The following is an 11,422-nucleotide window of genomic DNA, read 5'->3' on the forward strand; positions in this document are numbered from 1 at the left end:
GTCTGACAAAATTTTCCAGACCCTGTAATGCAGGACAACCTCCTTTCATTTCTGTGACGGGCTGCGTGGAGATGCCGAGTTAGCGCATGTTCATCGTCAGGCACACGAGACCGTCCCCAGAAACATGACATCTTTTACCATGTTCGAGAACTCTTTTGGACCAGGACGCGTCATTTCCCGGTACCCATCCCGGTGACTCTCGGTGCCGTCCCTTGGAATGAGGAGGGAAAAACCCTTTTCACCTCCGTGGACTCTAGGAACCACATTACCCAGAAGGCTGTGGGAGGGCCGAGCCAATGAAGGCTGAGAAAAGGCTTTTCCGTTGGGCAAAACGCGCAGGGGCGGGACTTCCGTCGCCCAGCTGGCGGGCATTTTTGTCTACAGTCGGGACTGCAGCGGTCGGAATCGCTGAGCGCTGGGCCTCCCTGGGCGGCCATGCGGTGACGAGAAGTCGGAAAGACCCGGTCGCCGCGTCACAGACGCGATTGTGAGGCTCCGGGTCGGGGATGGGGCCCGGAGTGCCCGGCGCCCCGCTCCGCCCACGGAGCGCGGGGGCGGCTGTCCCGAGGCGCCCGGCTGAGGTGAGTGCGCGGCCCCGGGCCTCCTCGGCTCAGCCCGCTGCGCCCTGAGGTGCGGGGGCGGGGGGCCCGTGACGTCCCGCAGCCCCGGCGCCGGCTTTCGGGCCGTGAGGCGCTCGTGGGTGACACACGATCCAGTGGGGGTGGGAGAGGGTGACGGGCTGAGGGCCCGCTGGGTACCGATGGCCGATGGTGCTGACCCTGCAGGACCCGCAAGCTGGGGGCGGCCTTCCACGTGCTTTAAACTCTCTGAAGTGGAGTCACTTCCTGAGGCGGAGGGGCTGCGCCCTCGTTCTGCTGGTCCTGGCAGCCCGGGAGGGTTGTGGGCCGAGAGAGAACAAAGGCTTCTCTTGGTTTTGAAAGCCTTTCAGATGCTGCTGAGATAAAAAACCGCCTGGAGCGGGGCGATGGGGGCAGGGAGGCCCAGGAAAAGAGGCGGTTGTTCAAAGTTGCAGGGCCGGTGAGAGGCTGCAGTAAGGAGACACTTGTCCAGAGGTGACCAGGCTCCAAGGGCTGCGCTGAGATACAGCTGAGACCTGCTTACCAGGAGCTCTAGTGTGATCGATGGCGTCTTCCCACAGGTTCTGAAGTTGAACACCATTTTGGCAACTAGACAAGGACACGGTGTCGCAGTCTCTCCCTGGTGATGACACTGCCTTATAGTTTCTAAAGACTTCCTTTTCCCCCCTCACCCCGCTCTTGGAAGTGGGGACTGCAGGTCCCAGGGAATAGCAAGGTTCCCCCCTTTCTGGTGTTAAAGGAAGAAACATTCAAACCTGTTGAGACATCTTTAACGTTATTTGAACCAAACTGATGACAATTGACTGAAAACAAAAAGTCAACTGGGTGACAAGATGCTTCATAAGATGAGAGTTCTCCCACTGGTTTTCTACATCAGAATCAAAATTCTGATGAGTGGGGAACTTGAAATCCATTGGTGATAGGTTTCAGAGTCAGGAGAAAATAAAGAAGGAAAATCCTGATATTAGATACAAAGTACACATGATGAGACACTTCTTTTTCTTGGCGGCTATAGGATAGTTAATATTTCATTAACAAAACAATAAGAACAATGGGGACGTTTTTTGGTCTGTGCTGTGATGCAGTGATTGTGCTCTGAGAGGTAAAAAAAAAATCACCCTGATATTCCAAAAGTATGTTAACATAGGTGCAAAGGTATAAAGACGGGCTTATTTAAGGTAAAAATTGACCTTCCTCAGAAAGATAACAGGCCTAGGACATGTCTCCTTGCTGTGACTCGCTTTTAGTTAAAAAGTTTTAATTTGAGGCCATATGTAGGGGTATTTTCAGTTTCCTAGTTTTTAAGGCCATCATGGAGGACTCCCTAAGCTGGTCTGAGTAGGCAAGTCAACTGCACCCCCACCCCACCCCATGCTCCCCCAATTTCCACCCCTATTTTTCGGTGCACAATGGCATCCAGTGTAAGCAGTTTATGGAAGGGTATCCCAGGAGAGACACCTGCCCATCCAAATGGTTGGAGAGTCCACTGAGCTGGGAATAGGAATAGGTACATCAGTCTTCTCTTCTTAGGTGGGATAAAAAGGAGCATGTGAGGGTGGGGTTCGATAATCAGACCTGTGATGGGGCCAAAAGATAATTTGGGAATCTGCTTGGAGATAATGGGTCATTTGCATAAGAGGAAGGAGTTGCTCTCTCCTGGGCTCAATCTGGCTTCATAGTGCAACACTGGTTATGGAAGTTAAGAACAGAGGAAGGGAGCCCAGACTTGGGCTTCAAAGGTAGGAGAAAAGGTTGGCTTGATGTTTCATTTTTTATATCCAATTTTTCCACTTCCTTTTATTCCCTTTATACACTTCTCCACTTTCCCCCCTCCTTTTTTTTTAGAAGATTTTATCTATTTATTTTTAGAGAGGGGAAGGAGGGTGAAGGATTGGGAGAGAAACATCAACATGGGGTTGCCTCTTGAGTGCCCCCTACCGGTGCCTGGCTCTCAACCCAGGCTTGTGTCCTGACCAGGTACCCAACCTGCAACCCTTCGGTTCACAGACCTGCGCTGAATCCTCTGAGCCACACTGTCTTCTATTTTTTAAGAAGGGCAAGTAGAGTTTCAGATTATGCAGCTGCAGGAGAGAAAGGAAAGTGTTCACAAACAACACCAGCTATTTTGGTCCTAGTAGCTGAAATGGTGCAGGCTCCATTCTGCTGGGCTGGGGAAGATTTTCATAGGTAGGTTAATTCTCTTTAGGAATATCAGAATGTTCTTCTGATTAACATTTTTAAAAGTTTCAATGAGCAGTGAGTGGCAACTGCCAGTGAGCTGCTGAATACAGGAGCCTGGAAGTCTGGGGAAGGGTTGAGGATGGACTCAAGCAAAAGTGGAGGCTCTTTTGTGCATGAGAATGAAGGTGACAGAGCTGAGGGAGTGCACCTTGGTGTGAAGCTATGAAGGTGGTAGAGATCACCCAGTGGTGTGCAGAGCTAGAGGAAGTGTGAGCTGATGGTCACGGGTACTTGGTGTTGGGATCTACCGGTGAAGCCTAAGACCATGTTTGGCTCTGTTTTGGAGGCATGCTCTGGGAGACTTACTGGAATTGCTTAGCAGGAAGAATGGGGCCCTGCAGGATTGGCCGCAAGTTTAGATGGTATTTCTCTGCTGCACTTCCTCTTATCCTGGCTGCCATTGGTGAGGGCAATGTGAGTGATTAATGAGACTGTGCTGCGGCAGCATTAAGAGCTTGTTTCTTCTCTGAACTGGGGGCCCTGCAAGGGGTTGGGTGTGGGGGAACATAGGACTCCGGCATCGCAGACTGTTCCGGATTCATTTGTATTAATTCTTACAGGTTGCTGTGACCTTTGAGGATGTCGCCGTGTATTTCTCCACGACAGAATGGCTCCTCCTCGATGAGGTTCAGAGATGCCTGTATCTCGATGTGATGCTGGAGAACTTTGCTCTCATATCTTCCCTGGGTAAGACACTCCCTTTCCCTGCACACTTGTGTTCGGCAGGACTGCGCCCCCCTTTGCTGAGGGTTGCAGTCCCTTCTATCTGAAGGTGTAAGGTTCTTGACCAGACGGTACCCGGGGATCAGTGGACAGCAGTAGGTGGTCTTGGGTGACCCCTGATCCTGTCTCCAGGGATCCTTCTCTTTGCTTCATTTCACCAGTCATAATAAACTAACTCTCACTTTCCAAAGGGAAAAAAAAAACCCAAAACCTCACACTGACCAGTGACCTCGAGTAGATTCTGCATCTTCCCCGGGCCCTTCACTCGTCAGTGGTTGTTGTGTCCTCACATGAGCACTCTGTACAGTGTTTGTTCTCCCCGTTTTCTTTGTAGACCTTGTGCCTTGCAAGACATGTATTGTTTCCATGGCTCATCTCTCCCTGCAGCCCCAACACCTCCCGTACTGAACCCTTGCAGGGATGGGTTTGAGGTCAATAGTGTTTGCAGAAGCCTAGTGGATTGCTCACTGATTAGTGAGGAATAGCATTTTATGTTCTTGTTTATAATTCCTACATAAATGTTTTAAATATTTACCCGTGTGTACATTTATTGATTCTTAGAGCAAGTAGAAGGGATTGAGAAGAGAGGGAGAAACATGAATATGAGGGAAAAGCACAGCTTGGTGTCAATGGAATTAAAGTTGTTTTCCTTGTGAGTTGACCCCTTCATCATCGTCAGATGTCCTTTTTCTTTGTGACAGTGATTGAGGATGTCTGATAGAATTTTAGCTACTTTTCCTCCCTTTGCTATTATTTGTATGGAATGTTTTTTATATCTCTTTATTTTTCAACCTATATGTGTCCATACACTTTTATTTCAAAAAGATGTTTCACTAATTATTAGAGACAGGGGCATGGGGGAGAGAGGAAGGGAGAGAAACATTGATGTGCGAGAGAATCATTGATTGATTGCATCTTGTATGCTCCCTGCTGGGTACTGGGCCTGCAACGCAGGCATGTGCCTGGGTGGGATTCAACTCCTAACCTACTGATCCACACCAACCAGGACAAAAAGCAGTTTTATCTGCATGTGGATACAAGAGTGCTTGGTAGGGACTGTGTTGTGTTTTGAGCTGAAGACAAGTTTCAGTTACCATTCTTCCTGCCCCTTCAGCTGAGGTCCAAGTAGGTAAAATAGCAGGGGCCCTCAGTGGCCAGGGCAGCGGTTTTCCGCATCTGTAGCTATCCTTTTTTGGAGTCTCGGGGAAGAAAGGCTTCCAGGGACATACTGATGTTATTGTTGTGGCCAAAGGGATTCCTCTTGATATCCATGCTCACAAACTCTACAGGTCCCTTTGAGGAGAAATTTGTGGGCAGCATGCCGGTATTACAGGGAAGCCCGAGGTTCTCAGCGACAACGGTTGCCATCGTCATTCACGGAACAGGCCATTAAAATCCATGGTAGCACATGCACACTAGCTATGAGATGAAGATCTCACTCCTTCTTGTCTTTTTAACCCAACAGTCTTTGGTAAGGCAGTTTTCCTTTACGGTCCTTTCCGTGCAGTTCTTTGTATAATTCTCCACTCACGGTCTCCTAAGCATTTCCCCCTTTCCTCAAAGGGTGCGTGTTATCGTGGATAACTGTCTAATTCTTGTCAAAGTGGGTCGAATATTTGTATTTTTCATTGTGCGAAACTTCTGTCGTCACTCACATAGATCTTTTCCCTTTGGTCCTTCGGGCTGAATTGTTCTGTGACAGTGCTGGTTCTTCATCTCTTCAGTTTTGCCTCAGGAGTTGCATCGTCGGTATCGCATGCAATTGCTCAAGTGGGAGGGAAGTGGAAACGTCCCTTGTGTATCAGAAGAGGGACATGAGTCTAGCCGTCATACAAGGATGGGCTCATAGCGTCTGGTATTGGTGAACGGTCCTTGACAAGGGATTGATGTCAGGGCTTTGTTAAATCATGATGAAGACCCTGTTCTGTTTAACTGTATTTTGTCACCATTGCCACTGGCTACAGCTTAATTTCCCTGTCCTTTCCCAGTGTTGGCACATCGCCTGTTAGTTCACCTCGTTATCATTTCTACTCTGACTTCCAGCCAGGACTAGTATCTGCCACTGTATCTGCTACGTGACAGCTGTTCCCCTGAGGAGTTTTTTGGTGCTCTCCACCCTTGGTGAATGCCTGTTGCTCCTCGAAGTGTGCGAATGTTTCTGTGTGAACCTTGCACAGCATCTGCTCTGCTGCGGGTGATTTTCATGGTTTGTGGCACTTACACGTTCCTCTGCACAGCTTGACTTGACCAGCAGGAAGGTTTTTGCAGGCAGCCATCGGAGTGAGACAACTTCTAAACCCTGGCTCTCTTCCTTGTGTCCCGTCGTATCCTAGTGTGCTTCGTTTAATGCGGTGCCCATTATTTACTGACCTTACTGGTCTGGTACTGCACAACCACCACTTTTCAGAGTCTGTCTCCCTTGTCTTGAAAATTATTGCATGCAATCCTTCCTTGATGTGACAGGTGGAAATTAGTGGTGAGAAAAGCCCCTCCCTCTATGCCATTATGTACTTGACCAGCATTTCTTTTTGTTCAGGTTGCTGCTGTGGAGCAGAGGATGTGGAGGCTCCCAGTGAACAAAACTTACCTGTAAGAGTCTCGCAGGCTAAGAATCCCAAGGCAGCTCTGACCTCCCAGAAGAGCCATCCCTGTGAGAGTTGTGGCCGTGTCTTGAGAGACATTTTCCTCTTGGTTGACGAGCAGGAAGCGCAAAAGAGGCGCACACTGCTGAGGTGTGGGGCATGTGCAAAACCATTTTATTTCATTGCAAGGAGCCACCAGCACCAGGAGCAGGACACGGCAGAGAATGGTTTCATGAGCAGTGCGGACATGGTCTCAGTTGCAAGGAGCTGCAATTCCCATGTGTCACAGAAGTCTTGCACCTCTAGTCAGGTTGGGAAGTGCTTGCTCATCAGCTCAGGACATCTTGAGAAACCGGCTACTCACACCATGCACGGGTCAAAGGAACTCTCCGAGTCTGGAATGACTTTTGAAAGGAAACAACATTATTACAACCCCAGAGAATGCAAGAAAGCCACTGGCTGTGATGACACACTTGTCGAGGACCATGATTTCTGTACAGGAGGACCGTGTTGTGTGTGTAGTGAATGTGGAAAATCTTGTACCGATAATTTGGCCCTCTGTGTTCCTAACAGCGTTTTGACTGGAGAAAAGCCTTATGAGTTTGTGGAATATGGGAAATCTTTTACCAGTAGCTCTGCCCTCCTTGACAGTCAGAGACGTCTCATTGGAGAAAAGTGTTATGAGTGTGGTGAATGCGGGAAGTCTTTTAAGAGGAAATACGACTTTAAATGTCACCAGAGAGTGCACACTGGGGAGAGGCCTTATAAGTGCAATGAATGTGGAAAGTTTTTTGCAAGTAGCTCTGCCCTTTGTTATCATCAGCGAGTTCACACTGGAGAAAGGCCTTATGAGTGCAGTGAATGTGGGAAATCTTTTACCAGTAGCTCTGCCCTCCGTTACCATCAGCGAGTTCACACTGGAGAAAGGCCTTATGAGTGCAGTGAATGTGGGAAACATTTTACCAGTAGCTCTGCTTTCCGTTACCATCAGCGAGTTCACACTGGGGAAAAGCCCTATGAGTGCCAAGAATGTGGGAAATCTTTCACGAGCAGCTCTGCTCTCCATGACCATCTGAGAGTTCACACTGGAGAAAGGCCTTATGAGTGTAGGGAATGTGGGAAATCTTTTGTAAGTAGCGCCTCCCTCCATGATCATCAGAGAGTTCACACTGGAGAAAAGCCATTTGAGTGCGGTGACTGTGGGAAATCTTTCAGGAGGATATATTACTTTAATTGTCATCGGAGAGTTCACACTGGAGAAAGGCCTTATGAGTGTAGGGAATGTGGGAAGTCTTTTATCAGGAGCTCTGCCCTCCGCGATCATCAGCAAGTTCACACTACAGAAAAGCCCTATGAGTGTGGTGATTGTGGGAAATCTTTTAGAAGGAAGTATCACTTTAATTGTCATCAGAGAGTTCACACTGGAGAAAGGCCGTATAAGTGTACGGAATGTGGGAAATCTTTTACCTGCAGTTCGTACCTTATTTGTCATCGGCGAGTTCATACTGGAGAAAAACCTTATGAGTGCACCACATGTGGGAAGTCTTTTACCTGTAGCTCTTACCTTATTTGTCATCAGAGAGTTCACGCCGGAGAAAAGCCTTATGAGTGCAGTGAATGTGGGAAATCTTTTAAGAGGAAAGAAAACTTTAATTCTCACCAGAAACTTCACACTGGCGAAAGGCCTTTTCAGTGCAGTGAATGCGGGAAGTCTTTTACCATGAGCTCTGCCCTTCGTAAGCATTGTAGAATTCACACTGGGAAAAGACCTTACGAGTGTGGGGAATGTGGGAAATGTTTTGCCTATAGCACTGACCTCCGGTGTCACCTGAGAGTTCACACGGGAGAAAGGCCTTATGAGTGTGGTGTATGTGGGAAATGTTTTACGAGTAACTCTGTTCTTCGTATTCATCACAGAGTTCACACTGGTGAAAAGCCTTATGAGTGCAGTGAATGTGGGAAATCGTTTTCCAGTAGGAATGGTTTTCGTTGTCATCAGCGAGTTCACACTGGAGAAAGACCTTATGAGTGCAGTGAATGTAAGAAATGTTTTAGACAAAGCTCCTCCCTTATTCAACACTATAGAGTTCATTCTGGAGAAAAATCGTATGAGTGCAGTTAATGTGGAAAAACATGAGTAGCCCTCCATTTGTCATCATGGCAGTGTTCACACTGGATGGAGGCTTTTTGAGTGCACTGGAGTTCAGGAATCTTACCAGTAACTGCTGATATTCTCTTATTTCACAAAAGAGAGAGGCTTTATGAGTGCTCTGAATGTAGGATGTGCGTTAGCTGTGCCCCAGGTTAGCATAAACTAGTTCACACAAAAGAAAGGCCTTATGAGTGCAGTGGCTGTGAGAAATGTTTTAATCTGCAGCATTCACCTTCAGTGTCATCAGCTAGTTCACACAGAAGAATGGTGTTACGGCTGCAGTGAATGAGTGAAGTCTTTTTCTTCTGTCAGTAACTTACGTTATTGTGAGTTTTTACAATGTAGAAATGCCTTTTGAGTGCTGTGATATGGTAAATCTTTTACCAGTAGCCATGATTTTTCTTTCACCAGAGAATACACAATGACTAAGTTTTTATAAGTTAAGGAAATTTGGGAAATCTTTTATTTCTAGCCATTCGCTTTGTTATATTTTGAGAGTTCACAGAGGCAATGTGTTTTTATATATAACGCAATATGAGAGATTGTTTTCTTAATATCGCTGAGCTCCGTTATTCAGAGATTTCACTCTTGGGAAAAAGCCTTTTGAGTACAGGGAATGTGGGAAATTCTTTTTCTTTCTTTTCACTTACCACCCAAGAGTTTACATGGGAGGTAGGGCTTATGTGGACATTTAATTTAAACCATGTTTTATCTCAGAGTCCTAGTCACCTTAATCACAGATCAAACAGGTTAGAGCCTTCGAGTGTGAAGTGAATATGGGAATCTCTAGCCATAAGTTTGTACCCTCACTGGAGTGTTCAGACTGCATAAATTGTTATATTTTGGGAAATGTATTTTTTGCCCAGTGCACTGACACTGAAGAAAACTTTGTAAGGAAACCTCTGAATTTAATTCTGTATGTTCACAGTGTGGAAGTGTCTCTGAATTTAACGTGTAAATTTGGAAGAACCTGACAATGTGCAACCAAAACTAATTGTGACTTTATGCATTCTTACTCATAGTGTATGGGGATGTTTCTCCCCATTTAACAAAATCATGAGTGTTTTATATGTATGAGTTCTAGCCCTTCTTACATGTTCATCATGCTTTCTCTGTTGTTTTGTTTACCTTTCCCTAAGGATTTATAGTGAGCATTTTGCAGGTGTATATGTACCACTGAAAGGTTTTTAGTATATCGTGTGCTCACAAAATTTACCTCTTTTGTTAATTTCAGCTACTCTCCTGTCACATAAAACAGCAAAAATATGTGTTGCAATGTCACCTACTTTCACTCCTTGAATAACAAGTAATTTTCACTTTATGGGAAATTGTGGGTGGTTATTTTAGAATAATTGTTTCTAAGGGTGAAAAATATTTCCTAATTTTTCAGATTTTTTGCTGTACAAAACGTGGTAGGCACACATGATATACTTTAAGGAATAATCTGCATTATTAACACTCCTTCACTTTTGTAAGTTGAGAGAGTTAGTAATAGTATAAAAAGCCTTGCATTTTAGCGTTCACCCATTTTTATGGTCTAACATCTGGGGTGTGCTGGGCTGAAAGAGGACATGAAGGTGAAACTGGTGGTATGAGGATGAACAAAGAACTCCCAGAAGCCCAAGAGAAGAGAGAAGTGATTAGAGCCCCCATACCTTGGGCCATGCAACCTGGGTTTAAAGCTTAGATTGGTGACCCTCAGTGTGCTTGCAGGGAATGGATGCTCTTTATGGGCCTCAGCACTCTCCCTTGTGCTAGTGGTAAAGATCGGCCCTGATCCCCCCGCCTTGGTGCTTGCTGAAAAAGTAATTGCCTTATGCTTAGTTATCTACTTTGGGGTCGAACCACAAGCCAAAGCCCCCTGTCACCGTCTGCCCCGAGTTCCTGCGAAAAAGAAATGGAGCTTCGCAGATCTCCTGTATCTACTGCAGTCCACACAGACTCTACCACATGGAGGAGGTGGCCTCAGGGCTCCTAGGTATCTATATGGATTCTCTACATGGGCATCTCTGGGTCGCAATGAAACTCCCCACAACTGACTTCACTGAATGATAGGAAATTAACCAATGGACTAACCGTGGCCCTCATGAGGATCAACAGAGGTAACAAAATTCAGTAAACACTTACTGGTAAAATTATTCCAGGATTTTCTTTCTGACGATAATTATTTTCATAATTCATCTGCAGCAGTGGGTCAGTCGGTGTTAGTGACCCAAATCATTTTTTCCTTCGTGAACTTGGGAAATCAAAGATCAGGAAGGAAAAAGGGTTTTCCAAGGTCACACAGCAGGCATGTCACATTGAAGAGGCAAGATTCAAAGTCAGTGCGGCTCCAGAGCTGGGGGCATCTCTATTGTGGCATATTAAGGCCTCATCACAGGGCAGGATGACGGTAAAGACCAAGGAATCGGGAAACGCAGGTGTTGCTCCTGATTTCAGTGTTGCAATTATAATGAAATGTCTGCATTTTTCTGATACCTTAGAATGCTTAGCATTTGCTTCACAGTCTACGGGAACACTCTTGTCAGATCCAGTTCACTATCCCTATGGGAAAGGTGGCTACCCTAATATCTTCTTTCTCCAGGGAAGTGAGTCTTAGCTGCATTTTATCTACATCCTTTTGAAGTTTAGCAGACAGCTAGGCACTGCGGTGCCCCTGGTGATTCATGGCTGAGTCTTTGTGCACATTCACTTACATTTAGCATGACAGGCTTTGATTTTATCCACTGTGGTGAATGTCATGCCTCAGTGTGACCTGTCAAATCTTTTTGGTACATTTCAGTGACGTGCATTCTGCAGTATCGAGGTCAGGTGTATACGATACTTGGGACATAATTCAGAAATGGTGCTGGAGACATACGGTATTGTTAACTTCCTTGGTGGAGAGTCCATCTCTTCTTCATACATGAAACTCAGTGCCCACTTGATCCAGTACTCTCCGGAACTGGCCGGAGGAGACCGTGGTGCTCACCATGTATTCCCTGCAGCCCTGACTATGTTCAGCAACCACATCCTCCTTTCCGTTGTCCCTGTGTATGCACGAGAGAGCTTTGGTAGGAACATAGTTCTGCATAGAAACCCTTGCTATAGGGCCCAGTACAGTCTGATCATAACTGAGATTCTTA

General features: G+C 46.4%; 1 protein-coding gene across 1 annotated transcript; it reads left to right on the forward strand.

Annotated features, from left to right (window-relative positions):
* Nucleotides 1-554: 554 nt before the first annotated feature.
* LOC129082528 (zinc finger protein 883-like) lies at nucleotides 555-8,389 on the forward strand. Its single transcript, XM_054588224.1, has 3 exons — nucleotides 555-581; nucleotides 3,401-3,527; nucleotides 6,100-8,389. The coding sequence occupies exons 2-3, from the start codon at nucleotides 3,494-3,496 to the stop codon at nucleotides 8,265-8,267; spliced, it is 2,202 nt and encodes a 733-aa protein (XP_054444199.1). The 5' UTR covers nucleotides 555-581; nucleotides 3,401-3,493; the 3' UTR covers nucleotides 8,268-8,389.
* Nucleotides 8,390-11,422: the final 3,033 nt, after the last annotated feature.

Source organism: Pteronotus mesoamericanus, unplaced genomic scaffold (genome assembly GCF_021234165.1).
Source record: "Pteronotus mesoamericanus isolate MK-2021 breed Mesoamerican mustached bat unplaced genomic scaffold, CSHL_Meso_final scaffold_128, whole genome shotgun sequence".
Classification (NCBI taxonomy): domain Eukaryota; kingdom Metazoa; phylum Chordata; class Mammalia; order Chiroptera; family Mormoopidae; genus Pteronotus; species Pteronotus mesoamericanus.